The sequence below is a fragment of the Battus philenor genome, unplaced genomic scaffold, assembly GCF_028537555.1.
Source record: "Battus philenor isolate CCGP_79_NKW_IND1 unplaced genomic scaffold, ilBatPhil1.0.hap1 SCAF_16, whole genome shotgun sequence".
Classification (NCBI taxonomy): domain Eukaryota; kingdom Metazoa; phylum Arthropoda; class Insecta; order Lepidoptera; family Papilionidae; genus Battus; species Battus philenor.
Genome location: NW_027181678.1, coordinates 7,598,429 through 7,625,683, shown reverse-complemented (window position 1 = coordinate 7,625,683; position 27,255 = coordinate 7,598,429). Strand labels below are relative to the sequence as shown.

General features: G+C 32.5%; 5 protein-coding genes across 5 annotated transcripts; all 5 read left to right on the top strand.

The window, feature by feature from the left end:
• Positions 1 to 7,672: 7,672 nt before the first annotated feature.
• LOC137919359 (cuticle protein 38-like) lies at positions 7,673 to 8,341 on the top strand. Its single transcript, XM_068762412.1, has 2 exons — positions 7,673 to 7,761; positions 8,063 to 8,341. Exons 1-2 carry the CDS (start codon positions 7,750 to 7,752, stop codon positions 8,339 to 8,341), a joined length of 291 nt encoding a protein of 96 aa, XP_068618513.1. The 5' UTR covers positions 7,673 to 7,749.
• A 2,680-nt stretch (positions 8,342 to 11,021) lies between these two features.
• On the top strand, positions 11,022 to 12,236 carry LOC137919516 (uncharacterized). The gene is made up of 2 exons (XM_068762609.1): positions 11,022 to 11,033; positions 11,115 to 12,236. The coding sequence occupies exons 1-2, from the start codon at positions 11,022 to 11,024 to the stop codon at positions 12,234 to 12,236; spliced, it is 1,134 nt and encodes a 377-aa protein (XP_068618710.1).
• Positions 12,237 to 15,394: 3,158 nt separating this feature from the next.
• On the top strand, positions 15,395 to 15,881 carry LOC137919515 (cuticle protein 16.5-like). The gene is made up of 2 exons (XM_068762608.1): positions 15,395 to 15,435; positions 15,525 to 15,881. The coding sequence occupies exons 1-2, from the start codon at positions 15,427 to 15,429 to the stop codon at positions 15,879 to 15,881; spliced, it is 366 nt and encodes a 121-aa protein (XP_068618709.1). The 5' UTR covers positions 15,395 to 15,426.
• Positions 15,882 to 19,591: 3,710 nt separating this feature from the next.
• LOC137919514 (cuticle protein 16.5-like) lies at positions 19,592 to 20,714 on the top strand. The gene is made up of 2 exons (XM_068762607.1): positions 19,592 to 19,693; positions 20,370 to 20,714. Exons 1-2 carry the CDS (start codon positions 19,592 to 19,594, stop codon positions 20,712 to 20,714), a joined length of 447 nt encoding a protein of 148 aa, XP_068618708.1.
• Positions 20,715 to 24,403: 3,689 nt separating this feature from the next.
• On the top strand, positions 24,404 to 25,311 carry LOC137919352 (uncharacterized). Its single transcript, XM_068762403.1, has 2 exons — positions 24,404 to 24,421; positions 24,505 to 25,311. Exons 1-2 carry the CDS (start codon positions 24,404 to 24,406, stop codon positions 25,309 to 25,311), a joined length of 825 nt encoding a protein of 274 aa, XP_068618504.1.
• Positions 25,312 to 27,255: the final 1,944 nt, after the last annotated feature.

Here is a 27,255-nt window from a genome sequence, read left to right as displayed (position 1 = left end):
TTGTTCTAATGTGTTAACTACAATTAAACGTATATTTAAAGGTGTCATGTAAATAATAGTTATATCTGTAGTAAACATGTGGAAATACGACAGTTTAATGTCGAATTAACAATATTTCAGTAAATTAGCAATTTGTCGATATTAGAAGTTGGACACGTGAGTGTCTGGTTCAATCACGTGGATCTATACGTTTTAAATTTAAAGGTATAATACAATTTCATTTGTTTCTTCGTTTAAGTTGTTTATTATATATATATATATATATTAATGGAACTACGTTCATATAACTATATGTATTGTATATGTACGATTATAATAGTTTATACAAATTTTCATTCCCAGATATATATTGTTACTATCCTACTATAATACCCTACTACCCTACTATAATATTGTTTACATAAACTGTTATTACTTAGTATTTTCGCCATAACCAAATTAATTTGAACGTGTCTCCGATATGACTTCGCACACCGGAATCGCTGACGTAGACCATAACTATACCCGGGAATATCTAAATAGAGTAACCACATATAGATACGAAAATAAGTAATCAACTTGTTATATAATGAATTCAATAGGAGTAGTTGAATTTAATTTAAGCAAATCGCAAACCATGACGCAACGAAAATCTGAAACGTATATGACTATCTACTAATTTGGACTATAGCCTACACATTCCACGACAGAGGATCTGTATACACAATTCAACAATGTTTCCGACATTATGAGGACGATTAAAAGAATAACACTTTGACACTTTTTAATTTTTAATGAAAATTCTTTTCCTCGTGCATTTGATGTGATTAACGTTATGCTGCTAGCCGGCTTAAGCAATGAGCAGCTTGATCGAAAATTTACGCCGGGTGATCGCATCCCAGTTACATCTTAGATGTAAGCACCAAAAGGGGCTATACTGATGTCGGTGTATACTGATGTGACTGAAGTGTAGTATAAGAATCGAGGACTATTCGACGGTCGGGAGTGACACGGATCTCTTCTGACCGCCCTCGCTTGAACGCGAGTTAGAATACTCTTGATGTCTCTTTTGTAAGATTCATATTGTATGAGGATTACACTAATTTTTAGGATTTAAGCAAATAATAATAAATAAATTTGTAATGGATTGTCCATTCACATTTTCGAAGCTGAGTGCTGCAAAACACTCGATACGACAGGAATATATTAGGATTGGTTAGTAAAATTTCTATTATGGAAATATTTTTATGTGTTTATCATAGGTAATTAGATGAATGTTTCGCTATTTTTTTGCAAAACTAAAATCAGACGTTGACGAGGACCTCTATTGCTGGCTTCTTAAATTACCACGTTTTCAATAATTCCGGTTTAAAGCGGCGTGCCGGATATGCGAATAGTGATTATTTAAATCTTTAAAGTAATAAAGGCAGCGTTGATATTGTACTGTATTAATAATTTTAAAATTAAAAACAGTAGAAATTAAACTCTGCTATTAATATTTAATCCTAAAGTCTTATTGTCATCTGAAATAGTAATTGTAAATTTCGTAATGTTTGATCTGGTTTATGTTGACTTGAACTGAAAATAAACTTTAGTGATATACCAAAACAACTCATGGCTCAACAAACTTACTCATAATTTATTTGACAGTCGATGAAACGTTATTTAGGTTTGAAATAAAAATTAACATATATTAGTAGTGTAGTAACTCTACATTAAACAAGGACGATTTTATTGTGAATTAGTATGTTAGCATTCTCTACCCTACCTCATGAAGGAGGCCTAGGTCATTTTCATTATAAGTAAGCAGAAGAGATTGTTAATATCTTTTACAATATTAACTACGTATATATTTTGTGGATGGAATGATGGTGGTTGCATTAAAATAAAGAAAACAGCTTTAAATTTATTTATTATTATATTAAACGCAGTCGATCTTTATATACATAAAAAAATATGCCTGCAAGATATTTTATATTTCACGTCTTGTACAGCTCGAACAGTACCGGTATTGAACAAAGTGAAGATTATTGTTTTGTATTCATTGTGCATAATAAAAAAATAATATTTACTTAAATATCATGTAATATTCGCACTATTTATTAATATTACAAATATTTCGAACGTATTATATGGAGTTAAGCTTTTAGTCGAGCCTTAACTTTGATCTGAACAATTGAGGAGTGGATAATGCTCATATAAAAAAATGTAAACGAAACTTAAATATACATATAATACATACAATTTAAAGTTGCTTGTAATATTCATTTGTTTTTTTAATTTTTTAATTTTTGACAACCCTGGACATAGCGAAATAGATGACCGAGAAATAATGTTACAAACACGTGTCAAAGAAGCCACGTGAAAGCGCCTATAGGCAATAAAATTTTAATTACATTGCTCAGGTCTAATCAATACGGAATAACAATATATGTATACGTATGTAAAACTAAACAAGTAAACTATTATCGATTTCGACATAGTACTTTTGTGACAGCTGGGAAAAAAAGCTTCGCAACTTGAAACATTACAGTGCAGTTACCTTCGATAATGCTTTTGAAAAAAATATGTCCCAAAAAGTTACAAAATTTAATTGGTACCTAGAAAGAAATCTTTCATTGCAAATGAATGATTAAATCACTTCGGATTGTGCAGTAATATATTTTAGTCATAAAAACATACTTATGTGTATAATCTATGACGAGAGTTGTTAAGAAGACACAATTTTAATATTTCTTTCACACTTGCAAAAAAGATGTATAAAACGTAAACGAAATACTATCGCAAGAAATGTACAAAAAAATTACTAAGTAAAAATACAGTAATTTCTGCGCATTTAAGATAAGTTATTACAAGTTTGACTTACACGTTAAAACTTAAGCGTGTAACATATACATTAAATAATTATTAACTTGTCTAAATGGAGAAAGTATATAAGAGAAATGTGTAGAAAGTTCACTGCTGGGCGTAGTCATAGGCATATAAATCCAATGGAGCTTATAAGAAGCGGTCCATATCCTTCTTCTACCTTTTAGGTAGAAGTCCTATGCTACGCTTGTCAGTCCGAGGTATTTACAAAGGCTTCAGACTTCAGTGATCATTAGTTCCTGCAGCCTATCCTCTACCGCTTCGACTTGCTAATCTGCTGGTTTAAGTCGGTTTCTATTTTCATTCGGCTACGGATCTCCTCATTCTATTATTTATTTACACTAAAATATTTGTCGCAGAAATGGTCTCATTGGTGTTTTTAAAAAACTGTACGCGTTGCCCTCACTTACATTACAACAGAGTTTCAAAGAAACTTCCTGTATTTGACTAACGCCGACGTCTTCAGAGTACAAAAAGACATTTTTTACTTTGTATCGTCGATGCGTCGTTATTTATACCCACCAATAAGTAACTTACTTGTGTTCGCAAACACGTTATAATTAATTATCAATCAGGGGTTAACAAAGTATGTATTCATTCTACAATAAACAATTTTTAAAAATTACGCAATCTTACAAAGCGTTTTATAGTATCACACTGCGATCGACTCGTTAAGCTAGCGGTTATGGTAAAGCCCCCCATAGATATCTTTGAAGGAAGCCTATGCTTTACAGTAGGCGTCAATGGGCTGAAACGACGACGACGATAATGCAAACATTGGTAGAAGTTATAAGAAATGTAAAATGAATAGTACTAAAAGACCAAGTCTAATTAATCAAGTTTACTTCTATTCTTTTTCCACTTCTATATAAAGTATTCCATCAGTTTTATTCTTCTTTTATTAATATTTTTGGGCTAACATATTTAAATTTATTTTTATTTATATAACTATTAAAACAGTGGACCAATCGATAATGTGAGTTGTTATCTCTCTTAAATTAACGTATCACAGAAAGTATTTGAACAAAATGATGTTTGTAACAAGCTAAATAAAGCACAATGATTTCTAACTATATTTAAAAAGACGTATTAAATGCACCGTAATTTATGCAATCTGCGCAATCATAATTAAACGATACCATATGAATGAAATTATTTCTTTAATTAGTTAAGTGCACACGCGCTCTGGTTTCTTATTAACCCAATTCAATGCTAATTTAAGCTATGACTTGCAATACATAGCTGATTCGTTGCATTTCTATATAATTAAAAAAAATTGCAAATGCTGTTGATTATCATGATTTTTTTAAGCACGCACTTGTATTATTAACTTTTTCTGTAAGAATTTATAATAAAAAAACTAATCTTTATATAGCTTGGATTCAAAAACGTTAAAAATTTTCTAAAAAAAGCAAACAGTGAAGTAGATTATTTCTAATTTTCTATATTTTGGTAATTTCATAATTATTCAAAATATATTTTTCTCGACAAATGCATTTTATTTTTACATTTTGTATTTTGCTAGCCTCTAGATATTAATAATTCTATGATTTTCTACAAAATTTCTGATTCTCAGAGTATCTCTTTTTTTAAATTAGAAACTAAGTTAGCATTAATATACAATTACAGTAGTAAATCTTTTCGAACCATATACGTCCACTTTTTTGTCAACGCTAATGTCTTGTAATTACTTGAATTAAAATATACTCTTAACCTATCACTTAAAGTGTTATCAGATGAAATCTCTCAAGAGAAATGGGTATTCAGGTAATACATTTTTCTTGAGATAGCTTACACGCGTATCCTCTCAGCTATTGCGTCAGTTAATATGATAAAAAGAATTCTATTGTTCACTTGAAAGCAACGCCCTTGCTTGTATTATGTGAAGAAGTGGAATGTTTCTGAGCTGAAATGTAGACAAAGATGTCTAGATTATACAGGATTTATTATTTCTTGAATTACTTGCACTTATATTTAAGATACATAATCTTAAATTTGAATACCAAGGATATATGGATCAGTCATTATAGATGTGTAACATTAAATTTTTACTTTTGGTATCTTAATAAATAATTACTTGTTTAAATAAATGAACGAAGGCCATACCATACGTAAGGCCCAACCTTTAAGCCTCAGCAGTCATCTGTTCTATGTGCCATGTAGCCTGTCCATTGCCACTTCCACTAACCAAACCAATGGGCCGACATACGGTTAATTTCGTTCGTCTACGGACATTTTATATGTTTTTTTTCGTGAGATATTTTATAGTTTGTAAACTTGCGAAACCTAACATTCTTCATAGTGATATTATATTTATTTCTTAGCATAAAATAATAATATAAGTTTATGCAATTCGTATAAAGAACAATATTCTGCTTTGTATTGTATGTCTTAAACATAAATGTAACTAACATGAATGTGGATATCAGAAAGTTCTACTTTGGGCTTCAATCAATTCCTTTATGAAATAGAACTTTTATTATAATGTTATCATTAAAATTTTCTAGGTGGATGAAATGTAGCCCAGCGGAAGGGGACTGAGATTAACGATCGTAGGTCCTGAATTCGATTCCCAGTACATTATTTTAAGTCATTTACATTTAATGCTTTGACATTGCTCACAAACAAGTTTCCATAGAATGGGCAGCAGCGTCATCTGCATACCATAATACCACACTGAAATCACAAACCCAAACGTGGCAATTAAGGTATATTCCCCCGTCGATATCTTTGGGGGAAGCCGTGCCATCAATAGGCGTTAAAGGGGCTGATAAAATAAGATTTTCTGGGATAAAAGGGTTTTTTCTCAGAATTATTGTCTAATAACTAATAAATACAAATAAATTAGAAAATTATTATATATATTATAAGACCAAAAACTTTAAAATATGTTCTTTAACCCAGGTTTTAAAATATCACGAACTATATGCCACAGCAAACTGTTCTTCAACTTAAAGATTTTTTATTTGAAGCATTTTTGTAAAATTCATTTCAGGTAATCAGCCTGAATAAAGACTTTATTGTTGGATAGGAAATGTCAATAGTTATGAATGTACTCTTTTATAACTTACTCATTCTTAATTTAAAATTACAATAAAATATTAAAATTTGAAACTAATGAAAAATAAATTATAATATTAAGTAGGATCAATATACATATAATTATAGGACGTACACATAGAGTGAAAGAGGACAGACCCAAGATAACTATACAAATTAAGGCGGATTGACTCGTACGTTAAATATTTTTAAAATTAAATATAAATAAAATAATTTTTTTGTAATAAATTTACCTTTTTAACAATTATATATATGTTACGTAATTACTATTGTGTGTAATATCATTTCATAATAACTGAATTGTATCTAAATCGCCGTAAAATCTTAATTTAAACCGATGACTCATTGTCACTGTTCGGTTATTATTTGCGGAGATAATATTCACGTCATTCACATAAACTACAATATTCTGTTAAGCTTAAGGTGAAATGCGGGAATTGTTACGTAATATCGGAACATGTTTCTGGAGTCTGGACGTAGGTGCGACGGGCGCTGGTGACAATGAGCGGTGTCGTGCGCAGGCAGACGTCCGCCATGACGACAGTCCTTGCCTTCAATGCCGTGTGATGGATAATGTAGACAAAATGAATGCGCGACATTTTACTGGCGCATATTTACACGCTTGATTACGATACATGTCTGTTTCGTTTTCATTCGTGTCCCTTGATATATTCACTAATAAATAATTAAATAATGTTTAGGACATTTGAAGATAATATCTAAAAATAAAAAACTAAGATTTTTTTGTTTAATTAGCAGTAAAATTTTTACAATGACTAAAATATATAGTGAATTAATTAAAATTCTATTAATTATTATTTATTTAACACAAATAAACATCATTCAAGTTATTAGTAAAATTTAAGAGCGTAAACTCTAAATTACGCAAAGATAATCTCTGAAGGAAAAAAAAATATTAATAGGGTATTAAAGTTCAGCTTCCCTTTTTTATTGGTAACCTATAGGAGACGCCGGTGCCAGCAATGGACTTCTCTCGGCTGTTATGATGATTCAAAATATCTTTATTCAAGTAGGCAATTATAAGTACTTTTTAATCGTTAATTATTATAACATTATAAGTAGTAAGCTGCCATTAGCTCAGAACGCTGATCTGCTAAGAATAACCGGCTAGAAACTAAACGATCGCATTTTTAAAATAAAATTGAACAATGTTTGATGTATACGTGGATATAAACACTGGCGCCCGCTATAAGGCATAGGCCTCTCTCAGAGATTGCCACGCTGTGCGTATCCAGCGACTTCTCAGATTCAATATGAGTTAAATAGGCAATATCGTATTTTGAACTACTTGTTGGCCCCTATAAAGTTTGAACATAATTTCACGCCAGTATGAGAGGAGTCGAATCAAAAGACGCATTTATTGCCACGTTTTCAATGAATACACCGAGAGCAAGAAAATCTATAAAGCAATTCTTTACACTGCTACAACTATTCAATAAGAAGTGCAGGCCGTTGTGTAACTTTAAGTATGTCACCGAACTTTATAATTTATATTATGAATTGCATTTCCTTGGCACGTTATTAAATATTTATGTTTATTCGCAGTAAATTATAAAATACACTACGGTATTCCGTACTACAAAAAATTAAAAGATTTCGTTTGAAAGCCACTGAATAAATTTCGGTGAACTGCTTATTCCTCTGAGAGTGGTGAAATGTATTCAGTTTGATTCAAATCACGCCTCAGCCAATGCCAGAGACGACACCACGTTTGGGACAATGTTACGCCACGTCTTGCTAGTATAAAATGATCAGCGGCGCCTACGCTAAACACCATTCTTCTTCTTATCACAGAAGTGACAAACAACCAAAACCAGCAAAATGATGAAAATCGTAAGTAAATATTTCTTTTTCGTCAACAATAATTTCTCCTAAATGCTTTATTTCTAACGACGTGATCGTAATTGAAATTCTCTAAATATCTATATTATCAAAATTAGTAAAAAAAATATATTTTACGTCTGATTTATGATGTTATATTTTAAATAATCTGTAAATATGATATTCTATCCATATCTTATAAATGAAATTGACTGAAAAAAAAATGATTTTAAGTACACTGACTGTTTTATCCGAAGGTTATCAGACCTATTTTCAATGGGGTTGATTAAATCTGTTTCATTTTACTTTGCAGTTTGTTATCCTATCGGCTGTCATCGCCATTGCTTTAGCAAAGCCCTCAGCAGAAGTCATAGCTGCCGTTCCTGCAGCTATTCCGGCTCCGATCGTGACGGCCACCAGTTCCCAGTACTACCACCGCATCAACAGTGGACTCGCTGCGTACGTGGCCGCTCCCGCTGCATACGTAGCACCAGCAGCTCGTTACGTCGCTGCTGCTCCCTACGTAGCCTCCCCCTACGTCGCCGCCGCAGCTCCCTATGTAGCAGCGTCCGCCCCATTTGTTGCCGTTTAAATTCGACCAAAGCATAAAATTGTTATAATGAAAATAAAATAATGCAAGTTTCAATCGCCTCTTTTGTCTCGTCAGGGAATCCTACATCAGATTCTGGGTACCTAGCGCCTAATACTCTACGATCTTCTTTGACGCCTGTTGCTAAAACTACGGAAACTTATTCGTACTATTGCAGTTTTTACGCCATTGCTTCAACGTGTTAAAGAAGAGCCGGAGCTTCTTTTCCGTTGTCCTACAGAATTAGCTCGCACCATAGCGGAGTCAAGACATACTTTCAGGGGATTTTGTTTTTTTTTAGTATTGTTTTACAGTTGAGACGCAGAATATTTAATTTTCTCTGTGGTTAGTAAGATAAAAGATAAGTGTTAATTTTATTATTTTTATAGCGCTTTTTCCTTATTTCTCTCCATAGGAATCTTGCTGTAGTTGAATGAAAATGTAAAAAAAAATTGCCATATTAATAGCTACCGTTCTTAAGTAACATCGTCAAAACATTAGCTGAATATTTTTATAAACATGTAAAAGTCAATATTTACATAAACGTGATCTGAGTAATATATAATTAACAAAGTAATAACTTAAAAATTACATGAATGGGTTTGACCTGTCACTCTTGTCTTTGTTTAGTCGAAATTATTAAATATTAGTTGGTTATTAAAAAAAAAAAAAACTTTTTAATACTAGACCAGAAAAAATATTTTTAGATAATCGATATTTTATGATAAAACGTAAAATATTACTTATTTTAATTTGGTTTAATTTGTTATAGAAGTTATTAGGCGTTTGATTTGATACATTCCAAGCTGTTTATAAAGAATATTTCCTAACAGGTTAATAAAATACAGCTGATATATATTTGCCACGTTGTAATACACGACAATTTGCTAACAGAAATCTTTGCCAGATTGTTTTGAATATTTTACATAATAAGCTTTGATATTTTACACGTATTTTTTATTTATTATTTGATATTTTACATAAACATTCCATTTCATTTAAAATTTGTTAAATCATAAGAAAATATTACAATAGTAATATGCCATTCTATAACAAGTTTTCTAGGACCAGTTTGTTACTATAGTGTATTTTTGTTATAGCAAAAGTAATTATAAATTATATAAAGGTAGGTTACTTAAAGAGTATTTATTTCGCTATATAGTTATTATATTGTTTTTATAGCGTGGTTTATCGAATATTGCAAAATAAGATTAAGCTAAATAAAATAATTCTGTAAAGTTTTTGATAAATTTTTAACGGCGCCTTCGGAAAAAAAAGCTATATTCTCTGTTGAATAATTGCTATCATATTTTTCAAGTAAGAAAAAATGTGATATTGAAAGTTATTAGTAAATTTATCTAAGTGATATTGATTATAATTAAATTATATGTTTTGATTCATTTAGAATGTAACAATTAAGCTTTATTATCCAAAGCTTTACTAATATTTTAAATCCGGAAATAGTAATAAAAATAAAGTAATACGACGGAAGAACGATCCCCTTAAATTTGTTATACAATTTTCGTGAATATATCGTGAAAAAGATTTTACGTTCATAAAAGCTTTTATTCCAATTTATCTTACGAAAGCCAGAAATCAGAGGACATGAGATTTATATGTTTTACACATTTATTACGTTTCGGATATTTCGGATCAACGGCTTCATCCACTTGAGGCAAAGATTTCATTTCGTTTGAATGATTTAACACAATAAATAAAATTAACTAGAGAACTAGAACAAATTATAACAGGGACCATAGAATTGTTTAGGGTAATATGCCTTTACATTTGATCTATGTGGAAACTTATTACAAATCATCGACATTTTCTCTCTTTATCATCAAGGTACGATGATAATATAACTACTATATGGGATCCCTATATATTTACATACTCTAATGAAAATTCTTTCTTATTTTTTTGGAAATGAATATTCTTTAATAAGAAATATAATATATAATATATATACTTAATAAAAAATAATGTCATTGATACCTTACACAAAACGATTGACGTTTTTCACTTCAATTAAAGATTTATTATTTATTAGTTTAAATGTTTGTGATTAAATGTGTTCACCATTTACAGCTTCACCGGGATTAAAATGCTAAGGTACGCTAGTGTATACATTTTTGCTGCTACTAGTCATGATAGTCCTTAAATTGGACTATTATTTTAGTTATTAATTGATTTGGGAGTCTTTGAAATGTCTGGAATGGACACATCTCATTTCCAAAACAAAGTATATAATTATGACGCCCTTCCCTAACAAACACCATAATTTACAACTTTTTTATATAACCGAACATATTTGCTACATTTAGCTGTAAACATTTGAAAGTAAAACTTGCATCAATGCATATTTCCTCAGAGAATTATAAAATGTCATTGAATTGTTATATAATGTTGAACTAATTAAGTGAATACAACCATTATTGGTAACGTAAGTACTTTCCCAGAGCACATGTCTATCCATTATTATTCCTACGACGTCGGTCAATACGATTTTTGCAGCCATCAAGGTACCTGTCCTTACCCATTGTACCATTAAGTATTCCGATACACCCGCAACATTGCCACACCACGATGCAAAATTTGTTACACCTATATATAAGTTAAGGCTTCATTTTTAACTGCCCGCATTACAATATCAAAAGCGGTCATGCAAAGGAACGTAACCAACATGACACTAACGGTAAATTGAACTAAGATTGTTTAAATTCTTTTTTTTATTATTATTTGTAATATAAATAATCTAAAATGAAATTTCTTACAGATTACCTTACTGTTAGCAGTATGCAGCTTAGTCCAGAGCTCGGGTGTAGGCTTGGTGGCTCAACCTGACCTGGCACCCGTCGTTACGGCAGCAAGCTCTCAATACTTTGAAAGAACTTTTAACCGTTTGGTAGCAGCGCCGCCACTTCCAGCACCGGTTTTTCCAGTTGCGTCTCCTCCTCAATTGATACCAGTCGCTCAACCACCGCCCGTTGTTCCCTTTGCACAAGTTCCGGCAGTTATCGCTGCTCCACAACCACCTCTTCCAATTCCATCAGTTCCCAATTTATTTCGCGTAGTACCTGTTCCACGTGTAACACCACAGCCAGCTAATCCTGTATTTATTCAACCCACAACAAAGAATAACCAAGAACCGTCGGTACCAGTAAATCCTCCACTAAGTACTTCTTCGGATCCAAATGTAGCAATTGCTGTGGCTACAGCGAATGCAGCTGCACCAGTTGCCACGATATTGCTCCCTCCTTATCCTTTTGGACCGCCGCCATCATTTGGTTTCATACCTTCATCACCAACTTTCACACTAAATGACAAGCGGGAAAAGGAAAGTACGACTGAAAATCAAATGCAGAGCGTGGCAACAACGACTGAAAAGCAAAAAGAATTTACAACGCCCGTTCCTTCAAATATTGATAATAATTTTGTTCAAGCCCTGCCTTCAAATGAAAATGTGAATTTCAAGCAATATTTGCCACCACCGTTCCAGTTGCCATTAGAACCCACTTCACCACCTTTAGCAAGAATGCCGATGGTAAACCCGCAACTTCCAAGACCACAGAAAGTGAAAACATCTGTAGAAGTTGTGCCAGTACCCCTGACATATATAGCTCCACCTCAGTTAAAGAAAAACCACCCGGTGAAAATAATTAAAATACATAAGCATGTACACACATTCATACCATCTGGTAAAATTGTAATTAGGCCCGTTTCACACAAAGTTCTTTCTGTTGGAAACTCAGCTTATGCTTTGGCTTATAGAAAACCTGTATCAGCGAAAAATGTGGCCCAATACCCTAAAATCATATCAAAGCGCACGAAATCTAGGGACGTTGAGCCAATTACATTACGGACATTTAGCAGGCCTGGTAACGAACCTAGATTGTGATGGATGAATTTTTGCTAAAATTAATCTAAAACACTTGTTAAATTTAACACATTGTAAATAAATGTTTTTAGTTATTGCTTTTTACCTTAAATGAATCTTATTAATAAATATTTATCCTTTTGTATTGGTTTTTGTTTTATTTCTAAAAAATATTTTTTTTCATAATTTTACTTTAATACAATAAGCAAATTTATCATAACATTACAATTATAATAATACTTTATAGTGGACAGTTGTTGTGTGAATTAGACTGAAATAACATTTTGCACTAGTGTGTAACGCGAGACACTACTGGAATGAAAATAAAAATGGTTTTGATATCACAGTTCCAACTTCTGATTATAAAACGAAAATGTAATTAGGATAAATTTATTTTATGATTAGTTAGTATCTTAGCTTTCCAATAGTTTAAGTGGTCAAATGTTTGAATTTTATTGCATTTTATAAAAATAGGTCTCCATATACAAGGTGATATATTGATCGATAATTTTCCGATCCAAGTATTTTAAATTAGGAATGGAAGTAACATCTCAGTGACTTTCCAGAAGTACCTCAAGAATGAATAGCGGTCCTAATTTTAAGAACTTGAAATTCTTTGAAAACGGGGGATGTAGAGAACCCAAAGTTGAGAATGATATTTTCTCAAATTACAATTATCTTAAATACTAACAATAATTAATATAATAATATTTTTGACAAGGGATCTCTATACGCGACTACAAGCGATAGCTCCCAATATAAAATGAGCAAGCTTGAAGAAAATATTAATGCATGAAATTCATTTTACTATCAAAATCCGCATTACGTGTCTTAAGGACAAATCTTGGCTCGCTCCAAAAACACAATAAGGTGATTTTTGATAAAGTGATGTTAAATTTTTTTTAAGGAATTCAGTAAACAAATTTTTCTTTACACCAATAAATATTTTAAAAATATATAATTCTTTTTAGATATTATAAATAATAAATCTATAAATTATAAAAATGTCATCAATCGCAGATTAAAGCCTAAAATTTTAATATGAAAAAGAGGAGCATGAACTTTAATTACTTTATTATATAGACGAAATTAAAACCTTTCATTCTACACAATGAAAGTGTAGATATTTAAAAATTTAAAATGGCGTTACAAAGATTACCCCGTACTATAATGCATTATATTACGGGGTAATCTTTGAAACGACATTTTAAATATTTTATTAGAGGGCATCCGTAAGAATACCTATATCGGATGTTATATTTGTTTTTAGTAAAAAGTATGGTTTTCAAAAATATGTATGGTATAACAATGTTCGAATGACTTTTGTTTTATTAGTACAAAGACCTGTGGGGTTCAATGCCCTATTTCTGTTTAAACGGAGAAAACGGTTAACCAGCTAATTTCCTTCGCGACATTTTGTTACCAGATGATATTAACCATTGTCAGGCGGTACAGCTGCGGATAAGCGTGGACGAGAATATATTTATAAGCAAAATTTTTATTTATTTCGGTTTTCCCTTTAATTCGAATTGCTGACTAAATAAATTTTGTCAGATAAAATTAAGCTGTGAATTAAAAATTTTACGGATAGATTTAAAGGTTCATTATTGTCGTTAAAGAGAGCTACTTTTAGAAATCATTCACAAATATTTGTTATAAAAATAGGAAAAATTAAATCGATGTGAAAAATTCAGTTTCTTCATTCTTTCGTGACGTCAAGATTACTGGTAATATGGTTTAGCTCTGTTATAGTAAGAGGTGGCGCTTAGCGTATGTACGCTTAAATATATAAGTAAAATTTTATTTATCAAAAGATTAATGTTAACTTTTTTAAGCGAAACTGATAATAACTCAGTAACATGACCGTAGTGTGGAAAATTTACTACCATTCAAGTATTAAATTTTGTAGATTTATTAACACCATTATTAGTCAGTGGTGATATTAGTATATAAAATAAACTGATTGATAACTTACTGTGATAGGTGGATCACATTTTATCAAATTACTTCCTTGATTTTGAATACAAAGCTGATCACTTAAAATTCGAAATTGTGCCGAAAATCAAGGAAAGAAATTTCTGAATATATCATGAAATGCAAAAGTGTGGCATACTAATGTACGGAGAACGTACGATACGTCAATAAATGCAAACGATTACTTTCAAAGATGTGAAAAAAATTCAATCCAACACATCCTTTGCGGGGAATGTTTAAATTGCATAATAAGTAAATCGAGTTACGTGCTATATGATCCTTAAAAACAAATATGTTGTAAAATTTTTCAGCTTCAACAAAAGTCCTAGACAAAAATCTGTACATAATGAGTAGCTTTTTGTATATTTTTAGGTGTGCTTTGCATAAACAAACACTGTGCGTAATTGTATTAGGATTTCCTTAAATCTGACATTAGCTGACTTTTACTGGGTAAAAGAAATATTCCTACTAAATGATAAATCACTAAATAGTTGGAAATATTTTATCAACATATAGATTTTTTCCCTTTTTTATTTTTCATAAATAACGAATAACACATAAATTTATGAATTATGCAGACCACATTAGTATAATCCCCCCGTGGCCACGGTAGGACAAAATTAATATTATTATAGGTATCAGAGATATATCAATTAATAGTATCAGCAAGGATTTTTAGATTTATTAACAAGGAAAAAGTGCTCCGTGGCTACCAAAGATCACGTGAGTTGTGTGAATCTATTTTGCGTATGTGGGAGTGTGTATGTTAGAGATGTAATTACATTTACTTTCTTAAGATATTTTGATCAATTATATTACTATACATACATATATATATATATATATATATATATATATATATATATATATATATATATATATATAAACTCTGTGTGTTTATACACACAATACGTAAAGAGTTTAGTTTTTCATAATAAACCTTGATAGCATTTAAATACGGGAAATCGTCGATATTATTAAATTAGGCTTTTCATATCCTGCCCACACCGTATTATCCGATACAGTGTTATCAGTCCGTCCAGCTCCGTTTTCGTAATAGCTGCGCTACGCGTCCCCATTGCGTGCCCGGCGTCTAACAAGTCCGTGCAACAGCGGTGACGAAACCAAATACAAGGTGAATCTTACTGCGGACTTTTGTATAAAAGGTATTGTCCCCAAACTTTTGGTATCACTCGCATCATCTGTTCAACACAGACTACTAAACCAAACAAACAACATGTTTAAGGTAAGGGGTATAATAGAATATGTTCAATTCTTGCTAATGCTCGTTTTCTTTATTTCAAAGATTTATGTTAACTTTTTTATGGTTTGCAGGTACTTTTTCTCGCCACCATCGCCATGGCTGCTGCCAAGCCTAGCATAGCCCCTGCGGCATTGGTTGCTGCACCAGCTCCTCTTATTGCGGCTCCCGCTCCGATCGTCACGGCCTCAAGCTCGCAGTACATCGCAAGGAACTACAACGGACTGGTTGCTGCACCTTACGTAGCTGCCGCCGCCCCAGTTGTCGCAGCACCTGCCCCATACATCGCCCCTGCAGCCAAAATCGTCGCTCCAGCTCCATATATCTCAGCAGCTGCTCCAGTGTACGCCCGTTATGCCTCACCTTATGCCACCCCCTACGTAGCCTCACCTTACTTTGCCCCGTCATCTCCTCTTATCGCTTTTAAGTAAGACTGAACCATAGATTGAATAATTAATAACTGTTATCGAATAAACGAATTTATACCTCATATAAGCGTATCTTCTTTCGGACAAAACCCGCATACTTTAGCTTTACACGACATATTAATTCACCCAAAACATAGTTATGTGTTTCAATTTCTACCTAACCTCAAACTTATTTATGTTAGTGAAATGAAGCTTATCGAACGTGATATCGTTGTCTTATACCTTAAATGTAATATCGACGTAAATATGCAACCTTATCATTAAAAGTAAATTTTAATTTAGACAATCTAGTTAAGTTCTTAGGAAAATAAATTTTAACATAAGCAAAAGTTTAAACGTTAATCAGATGACATCTTCATTAAATAGATTAATTATTTTAAAATAAACGATTTTGACAATTTCGTTATATTTAACCCATTTACACTTCCGTGAATAAAATTGGGTATGATGATTTTTAAATTTTAATTTTTTTTATTTGGTGTAATATGTAAATATAAAATGTTAGTTAGTTCCACACGGTGTCATTAATATAAACCAGTATGACTTATCAGAATTAAGACAGTTACATGCTTGTTCGACGATTCAGTAGTTAATTATTGAGACTTTAAAGACTTTTGAATTTGAAATAAGGTAGCGCAATATGCTAAGATTTTATCTTTCGAAACACGAAAATTTTAAAATTTAAATATTTTAAACAGGAGAGGTAAAGAGCAGCTTCTATTTAAAAAAGATTACAATTATATGATTGACACTTACACTACTAATATTAATTAGAAAATGAAAGTTACACCCCAGATCAGTGATTGTGTAATAATAATACCAAGCTGAACAGTGGGCTACCCAGAAGTGAAGGACTGAGACGTGCGATTACAAGTCAAGAGTTTGAATTCCGGGATAGTGTCTAAAGTTATCCACAGTTTATGCATTCATTATATAGGATTGCCACTGACCAAAATAGTTTCACAGAGGATATATATACCACACAGTAATCGTCAACCCGAGCGTGCGTATTATGGTTTATCCTCCCATAGATATCTTTGGGGAGGCTTATGCCTTGCAGTGGGGGTCTATGAACTGAAATAACGAATACAAAGCTATTAAAAAAAATTTTAAGACCTGAATATTTTAAATAATATAAAAATGATTATTATACAAAAAAAAATTACTATGGTGTAAACAAATTAAGGATTTATTTAAGTTATGCCATTAACAAACAAAAAAAATAAATGTTAGTTCATTTTTTTACTCAATGTCTCTATTGCAATTAATTAAACAAAAATAAAATGATTACTTAGAGCACACGTAGCAGGGAGGCGTTTACGCAATCGATGTTAGTTATTTATTCTGACACAGTAATTGGTAACGCTAAATTTAGATTTCCTTTTAAATTATCATTTATAAATGAATCGCACTATAAATCAAATTAACAAGATAAATCAAGTCAGTTATTAAATGAATTAAATATATTTTCGCAATCAATTCTCATGAGTGGTTAAACACTTCACATTTTAAATGTATTATCACGTTTTACCCGGTTGATACTAAGAAATTATAATACATGATCATAGCTTCTAAGCGTTTTTAATATTGCGCATATTAAATATTATTTAAAAGGAACTTTTAGAAAGAGGCCATTTATCCAATCCAACACGGCTGGACACCGTATGAGAGACTACGAATTATCTTTTTGTCCAAAACCCTTCAGCGCTTTAAGGCGAAGGTCTACGACCAATTACTTAAGGAACAAACACGTGGTGTCTGACTTCGTGCATTATGAACTTACTCAAAGTTGTTCACGAAGCCCTGAAGAAAGTTATGTTCTGGATTTCTCTACGAGATCATATTAGGATTGAGATACGTAGACCAACGGCAACAAGCGGTAGTGGGCGATTCATATAACGCAGAGAACAAGGAGAGGCTGTAAAACGTCCACTCAGACGATGGACAGAAGACCCAATTAAGGCCATCAGAAAACACAGGACACAGGCCGCTTTCGACCGGTCCTATTAGATATCAATGGGAGAGCCCGATGTCTGGCAGTGGATATTCTATGTCTAAAATGATGATGTTGAAAAGTAATTATACAATATTATTTATAAAAAATTTGCTCCGTGGCATCAAATCTAATAAAAAATAAAGGGATCTCGGCATCACCGAAACGTTTTAAATGTATGTACAGATATTAAACATTATCAACACAAATTAAAAATTTATTTAAACATCAATAAAAACATGAGTGACCTTTTAAAAATTGTACTAAAAAGAAACTGAAAAGGAAGATCTTTTTAATGCAAACATTTTAGAATTTTATGCAATGTGATCAGTGCTTTAAATACGCTCTATAAATTGAATGACTACGGTGTATTTAAACCGTAACAAACTGAACTTACAAACTACTATTGAGTGGTAGATAAGAGCGCGGTAGTACCAATCTAGTTCAAGCATAGATATCCACAAATTTGTATTACATATATTACAATATATTATTCATTAGAGTTAGAAGTTAATCTTAGTTAATAATTTTTCAGTTACTATCTATTTCAGTTATTATCTGTGGTGATTGCTCGTAATCACTTTAAACTATTATTATTTAGTCGTATTATGAAATATTTACACTAATTATATACTTTAAAGCAATGTAAATAATTATTTCGCTGTTATAAACTTACACATTCTAAAATATTTAATGTACATGTAAATGTTGTTCTGAATATCCACGTAAAGTTCTTAAGTTTACTTCAATTAGTAAAAAAGCATTTATTTAGTAGTGTACATATATAGTTATATGAATTGACAAAAATATTACTCTATGCCGAAGTTAAAACCGCTTTTCAAATGAAAAAGGTATTGTTTAAAATACATTTCATTTCAATTAGTAATACCTTGCCATGAAAATGTACCTGCATCTGAATACTTAATTTGCAAGTGCTCCAGTTTATGTCTTATGTAACCTTATTTTGTCCACTGTTGGTTTATTCAATATTCACACCCATGTTTTATGGATTTCTGAGAAAGACCGAAGAGATAACAATAACAAAATATATGAACAGTGATCTTTCAATTTGAGCGGAATTTTTTTTCAGTGATTAATGTCTGGACAACGCTTAGATCTAATTTACATTTTTTTTCGAAAATTGTATTTAATCAAAAATTAATATAAGTAATAAAGCTTTTGTCATAGTTGCATTACATGTCTCGCCTCTTTTAATATTACATTGTAGGGTAAGTAGTAATTTACTACTAAAGGAAATAAAAAACCTAATTTGTACCAGTTATTAAAATCCGAAAGGTCTATTAAACTTTTATTATAATAAAACAATCAATCCAGTGCTAAAACGCAGTCGTTTTAAGTCACGCCCCGGCTGAGAACCAGTTTTTTTAATATTACCTTTTGTTAATTTATATTTTGAGAATATTTATTGGGTATGTAAAAAAAAATTATTATCCATTCAAGTTTTATTACATTAGCAAGGTTTTGGTTAAGTTGTTCATATGCGAGTTTTTTAATATAAAGTCCTTAATTTAATGTTATCGCGTCGTAAACTATTTTTTAAGCGATGACGAGGTCTACGATGGTACATGCTTGCTTCTAAGACATCTATTCACTCTCGAATCGAAGACTTCTGACTTATTATAGCTAGCGGTTTCGACCCATCCTTATGTAATAGCTGCACCGAACATCATGCCGGAATTAGATCAGACCGCTTGGTAACATGGCTTTGTTGGGTGGTTGGTTACAAGCCGCGGCGTTAACCTACCGCCAAATTGTTTTCACTCCTTTTAAACCACCCAAGGTCAAGTGTAGGATCTCAAAGGTAAACCTAAAGATGCAGGAACTCCAATCTTTTACTATTACATCCATTTTTTATGTTAGTATATATAGGTTATTACGTAATTTTTAGTACTGAAATGTTAGGTTCCTTGGACATTTCGTAGTAATAAAATAAAAGCGGATCTCATTTGGTCGGATAGTAACTTGAGACTAACAACAACAGTAATATTGACAAGCCCAGATATTGTGTGAATAGTATTCAGATTATCGTTTCAACTATCTTTAAACAAAATCAGATGGAATTGTAATCTAATATGCGTTTGAAACTTTGCTTACTGCGTAGCTACTTAATTTATACTTTAAACATTCTCGGTGGATTTTTATGCAGAATTGTAATTTGCCTCGTTGCATTTGCGTTAGGTGACTTCGTAACATACCGATGACGAAACACAAGGTGAATCTCGCCAACGATTTTTGTATAAAAGCTACATATTGCTCCAAAACTGTACACAACACTTTTCTCTTTCAACAGAATTACCTAAACTAAAGCAAAATGTTCAAGGTATTTAATAATTTTCTCTTGGCGATTGCTATTACTAATAAGCATTCTAAGACGTTTTCATTACAACTATTAACAGACAACAATAATTGATAGTACTTGTCTTAAAAAAGAATACTTTTTTATTTGAGTAATTTTAATAATAAATTTGTTTTTTTAGGTACTGTTTCTCGCTAGCATTGCTATGGCTGCTGCCAAACCCAGCCTAGCCCCTGCGGCATTGGTCGCTGCACCAGCTCCTCTTGTTGCGGCTCCTGCTCCTATCGTCACAGCTTCAAGCTCGCAGTACATCGCGCGGAACTACAACGGAGTAGTAGCTGCACCTTTGGTAGCAGCCGCCGCTCCAGTTGTCGCAGCACCAGCCCCATACATAGCTCCTGCAGCTAAAATCGTTGCCCCAGCTGCGCCTTTCCTTTCTGCAGCTGCTCCAGTATTCGCTCGTTATGCTTCACCTTACGTCGCTTCACCGTACGTAGCAGCACCTGCTCCCTTAATAGCTTATTAAAACAGACATTGTACCATTTTGTACATAGAGAATAGACCAATAAAATAATTATGTCAACATCATTTTTTATTTTTTATTCTTCATCCTAGTATTTAAAATATGAAAACCGTATAAGGATAGGTAAAATGCAGAATTGCTAAAAAAACACATTTTTAGCTTGATAAGAACTTTGCCCAGTAATTACTGTTATTTTGAAACGTTAATTGAAACCAAAAGAATATCAAAAACTAAACAATTTTACGAAATAATGATCACATTTATTTATGATTTTACTAACTTAAACCTGAAGAATGTATTAAAGATTAAACATCTCTTTTAAAACTCAACTATAATTATTTGAAAGCCGGATACCATGTTGAGAATTCTTTTTTAAGCCAGTATATTCAGACAGTATTTATTTCATTTAGACAGTATTTTTATTTAGACAGTATTTTTTATTTATTTCTACAAGATTTTTTTTTATTAATCTAACATTGTGTTGATAATATTTTAGCTTTATGTATTCTTTTCAAAAATTGGTACTCGCCGAATGTGTGTAGCAATATATTTATGATACAGTATATGGTTTTAAAAGACCGTACAAATTTAACTACGCTCAGATTACTGAATCTATTATATTTACTCGATAAAGTTAAAATCTGGAAATATACTCAATGTTGTTACATTGATTTTTTTTATTATTAATAAGAATGAATAAATCGCTTACAATGTAACAAAACTTAAAAATTGTTGTCTGAAACCACATTATGGTAATGGTAATAATTATAGAATAAATTTTGTACAATTATAACGTAACATGTAGTTTATATTGTGCCAAAACAAAAACATTATGTTATTATACAATTTTATATAGACGAATTAGTTTATAACTTTTTCAAAATTCTGCATGGAAGAATGATAGTGTTGAATTGATTTGACTACTCGCAGCCGGTTGTAAACCATTTCACTGGTCCGTCAAGCAGTGCTTGTTGAATACAAATAGATTAGAGGAATATACTTCATTCGAATTCGTTTCATATATGGTTATTCTGGGGACGACGCACGATATTTGGAGCGTTGTTTGACCATGGACTAAATATGTACACGTCCTGTCACCGAACACATTGTGAAATCGGGTCAATGGTTTTCCACAGTTTAATAGCACATATAATTCACAGCTGCCCATAGTATTACATTTCTAATAACACGCCTTATACGGTAAGAGTAACATAAATTTTATATATTACGTAATATTAATAATAGAATCATTTGACATAAATTGTCTCAGGTGGAAATATTTGTAATAATTATTCTACACTTAAAAATTTTCAACACGCTTGCGTTTACTTGAAAAGGCCAGTGTGTTTTGAAAAGTAACTCTCTCCATCTGATATAAAACCTGGTTAAAATAATTATATGTCAACTAATGGTGTGATTTTGCTGATGAGTTAGCTCTCGATAATAAGACGACTAAAGGAAATTCAATCACTAGAACTTATGGATGCAGTCAGCTTTCAGCGCGGCGGCCATCGAAGTTCAGTATTTTTTCGCTGATGTCAAACTGTATTCAGCCTGAATTCTAAATTCAAAATGTACTTGATTTTGGCTTTGAGAAACTAAGAAAGGTAAAGCCTCACTCCTCCCACAGCATTATATAAGCAACCTTTCTGTGCCAGCACATGTTGTTCTCTGGTATATCAAAGCCACAGCTGATAACTGTTAAAACAAAGAAAAAAAGATTAGTTTTCTACGCTTAGCCCTAATATCTTCTATCTTTCGTATCATCATAATTAATCATTACCGTACTAATTTTGACAATCTTCTGTTTTGATAAGAACTCTGTTATCATAAACTTCCCTATTACTTAAAACTTTATCTCGTTATGGTCGCTTAATAGACGATCTTTTAAGGTACAGTCACGTACATATGGACACTATAAATCGTCTATAAAGAGTCAAGGCTAATAACCTATACGTAACAAAATCTTTAAAGTAAGCCTGTTTACGGTTTCTGATGGATGCTTCTGTAATATATTGCGTTCTTCCCGCAATTTTACTAAAGTGCACAACATTTGACTTTGACAGCAATAATCAATGTTTAAAATAAAGCGATGTACTTATACTGAGCTATTTTAGGTGTCAATGAATAATTTTTAAGAAATCAATAGCATTTCTTCTAAAATAAGCGGTGACGGTTTTTATTGGATTTTTGGCATTTAGGGATTTCAAGGACAAGAGGACACAGCGCAGATGTCGATTAGCCTAAATCTCGTTTACGGATCTGTGCTCGGGGATTTTCGGGATCTGCGGTTCACGCCCTCACGTCATATATACAATATTACTGGATTGCGTGAGTGCCGAGCTCTTTGCGCTCGACGGACACTCCACTCCGAAGTACCATACCTGGCACCAGAGCCCTCAAAATGGGCCCACAGCTTGAGCTGTCACTTTATATGCATTCACAATATCGATTCAAGGGTGTGCGGCACCTAGACTTAATCGGTTATTTTAGCCTGGCACTACTACTTTGGAAAGCGTTAGCGCTGGTAGGAGTGGCGTAAGAAACTGCAACGACACTTTTATGTATCATAATTAAGTTTTGTCATTATTCACTTGCTGCGTTTTTTTTTTACATGGCTTGTCTTACTATTGTCTCAATGTCCATAAACTCGATAACGTTTTTCTCAACGAACTCATTACTACAAATCTCATGATCCTTGTAAATCACAAAGAGTTGTGTGAAAATAAATAATAAACCTAAAATTTTTAAGTAAGTTTAATTTGAAACTAGCTTTATTACTTGTACATTATCAGGCTTGTTGAATAAAGTAAGCCATGAGATCTATACAAATCCTATAAAGTATTTCAACTCGAGGTAATAGTTTTAACATATTTGTTTGTGGGCTTTGGCCCTTTCTGATGCATTAAACAACACATGACGCATACGTTGGTGTATTGTTAAAGACCATAACAATCCTGAATAATAATAGGCGTTGAGTCCACTTGATAAGAAAATAAATATTATAATGTCATTACATATACAGTATGTGATTATTTTCAATTATAAAAACTATTTTTTTACCAACATTTCAATAAACCCAGTACAAATTGATTTTTTTAAAACGATTATTTTATAGATTTTTACATACACATTGACTCATATCACACTGTCGGTATGTGACTTATAAAATGCCTTATTTCCGGGATGCAATAGGCGGTTAATTATACCACTCATTTTACAATTATCTACGATCGTATGCATTCTACACTTTTATTCTAATCGGTTAGAAAATTTAAATAATTACATTGCAATGAATATGGCGTTATTACTTACTTCTTTTCTATTCACATATGGATTATTCGTTATTTACTACAATATTAGCTCTATATATCAGCTGTATGCTTCTATAAAGCAAGTGCATAGCTAAACAATATTGTAACTCAATTACTACGCAAACCCTTACCTATAAACCTCTTTAAGTTATATAAACACTCCGTTGATGGTCAAGTGTGAGACTCGTTCGGTAACCGACTGAGTCCGTATTGACTCATAATTGGCCACGTACACGTCCTGTCAAAGGAAAGTGAAAACAATGAGTACTGATATAGACGTAATGCTTGCAATAGTGTGAACTATATAATGGACTTGTAACACATTCATAATCACACAACACGTTGTATCTCGACTCATCAAGTCGTATAGAAACCATCATGACAATCTTGAAATTAGTAAGTTATCACGAAGACAATAAAGAAAGTTTTATTTGAAATAATAAACGCGCAAAATTAATAATTGTTTAATATTTTCACAGATCATTTCTATTGCTGCCATCATAGTTAGCTGCCACGCTAGCGGAATAGGACACTTCATACCAGCAGTTAAATCTGTGCCTATTGTTCGATATGCTCCGTTCTATAATTTTCCGAACGCAGCGAGATCAATACATGCAGTAGCTCCAGCAGCACCCGCTTTTGCTCCTAGTTTACCGGCACCAGCGCCCCTGTTACCAGCTCCATTAGCAGCGCCTGTTCTTCCTCCTGCATTAGCAGCACCGTACCTGCCGGCTCCAGCACCGGTTTTACCAGCCCCTGCATTAGCACCTACACGGATTTTGCCAGCCCCTTCGTTTGCGCCTGCCCCAGTGTTGCCAGCACCTTTGCCGGCGCCAGTACTACCGGCACCTATACCCGCGCCTTTTCCGGCGCCTGTGCTACCAGCACCTTTACCAGTGCCAGCATTTGCAACAGCGTACGCGCCAGCCTTCCGTGTAGCAGCTGCGGCGGCGCCTGTTATTACTCCCGTTCTACCCAAAATTGCTCCTGCTATACCAGCTCTACCTCCAGTACCTGTAGTAGGGCCAACTCAATTCTTCAGAGCAGTACCTACTCTACAAGCAGCACCATTTAATCCCATCCTTAGACCTGTAGCATCAGCATTGCCTGCTCCTGTTTTCGCCCCTGCCCCGGCTCCGGTCCTTCCACCAGCTCCGATAGCTGTCGCTAAATCAGTTCCTTATGGTATAGCACCTTACGCAGCTCATTTTCAACCTTACGGAAAATTTTTGGGCCCGGCACCAATTTTACCCGCTCCCATCCTGAAGCAATTTGCATGGAAATGATTTAATTTTAATTTCATTGATCATTGTTATCTAGTCTAATACTTTATATTAAGCAATTGTTGTTTATTGTTACAATTAAACATAAGGCTGTTTTGTACAAACTTTACTAATAAATGTGATCTATACTTTAAAGATGTTTTTTATTGAATGATTTTAACACAATACGGAACGAGTGTTTTTTGGAAGTTTTAAACTACATCTACTGAACTCATAAAAGTAAATCATCAATATTACCATTTTTATGATTTACTTCTTACGAATTTTATGTTTATGTATTGGTATATTATTATCGTCGTTTCAGCTCCTAGTCGCCCACTACCAACAACACTGTTAAGGTACGCAGAGGACGCCGCTGCCTTTACTCTGAAAATTAGTGTGTGATCGCTATGAGTAATTCTATACAATTAATGTACAAAATGTGAACATATAATTTATAAATTGTATTATATTCCGGTAATCGTACCCGCGATCTATCTTCGTATGTCTCAATCCTCTACCGCTGGGCTTTCACTGCTCGCTATTGCTAGATTTAGTACTAAACAAATTTATCAAACAAAAATAGGTAACTGAAACCAGATAACTAGAGTACGTTTGAAAAGTTTTCTTTAAAATTCCTGTAGACCATCATGATTTCTTCTAGGCACTAGTATTTACAATTTGTTTCTTATGACTCTTAAAAAATATCGAACATAGCTATCAAATATTGCTCTGCTAAAATGTTCTGCAGCACTTAGAGATGCTATAATTTATATAATTAAATGTGTACCATACGCGTAGTCAGTGCAGCTAATAAAGGAATTTACGCAATTTTTTTTAACTCCATATCAACTTTAATTAATACTATTCCAAAACAATGAGATTTTTCTTGCAATCGTCTTCTTTTTGTTTAAAGAAATAGTTCATAAACAATATAGATGGAGTAATATCAAAAATTTTATTTGTTTCTTAGATAAATTGCACAGATGGCTTTTTGACAAGTGGCCTATTTTTTAAAGTTTAAACTATTACAACTGGAGAAATAAAATGTATACGCACCTTTATAATACCACACCTAATAATAACCTGATACACATAAAAATAGTTTGAGTTAAGATAATCAATGATAACTTATTTAAGTAATAAAATATTATTCCAAATTCAAATAAAAAAGTGTGTTTATTTATTATAAGATATCATTTATAGTGACGTCAATAAAAAAAGAGTCTACTATCCGTTTGAATGTGAAATGCCACAGACCTGAGAAGATCAAGCAAAATTAACTCAGAATTATTTATATAAAATTATTAGTAGTTTAAGTTTACTTTTGGCTATCCTTTCATTTATATAAAAAAATAGTTATCCGCTAGTTTTGCGAACTTAATGAATGCCCCCTGAATCCGCATGCGGGTGTAATTTCTTAAAATTCTTTTTTCCTTATTAGCTAACTTCCACTTGTCATGAGAAATATTCTTACCATATTTCCAATAAGTCCGAGTTACTTAAGATTTAAAGCTTCGCTGCGAGATCAAATAAATGAGAAAACAAAGAAATGATAAGATCCGCAAACGTAGCTGGAAGAAATTTTTGTCTGAAGTTACAATGGGTGGACCACATCGCTCATGTAACCGGCAGTCATAGGAACCGAAACATTCTCGAGTGGCGGCCACGAGCGTGGTGTGGTTGATTGTGCCCCCCCTCCCCCCATTAGATGGACCGTCGGCTTAGTTAAGGTTGCAGGATGCGGATAGCCCAGGGCCGGTTATCGTGGCGATCTTTGCAAAAGGCACGTAATGATGATAAAGCCTTACGATTCCGGTAACTTCGGGATAAGATATAGATGGAAATTTCTTCTCTATGTATAAATAAATAAACTTATTTTTAACAGTATATATTTTAATAGTTTGTATAAAATGTTTCATAACATACTTAAAATTAATCATTAAGTCTTTTTAAGGAAGGCCAATA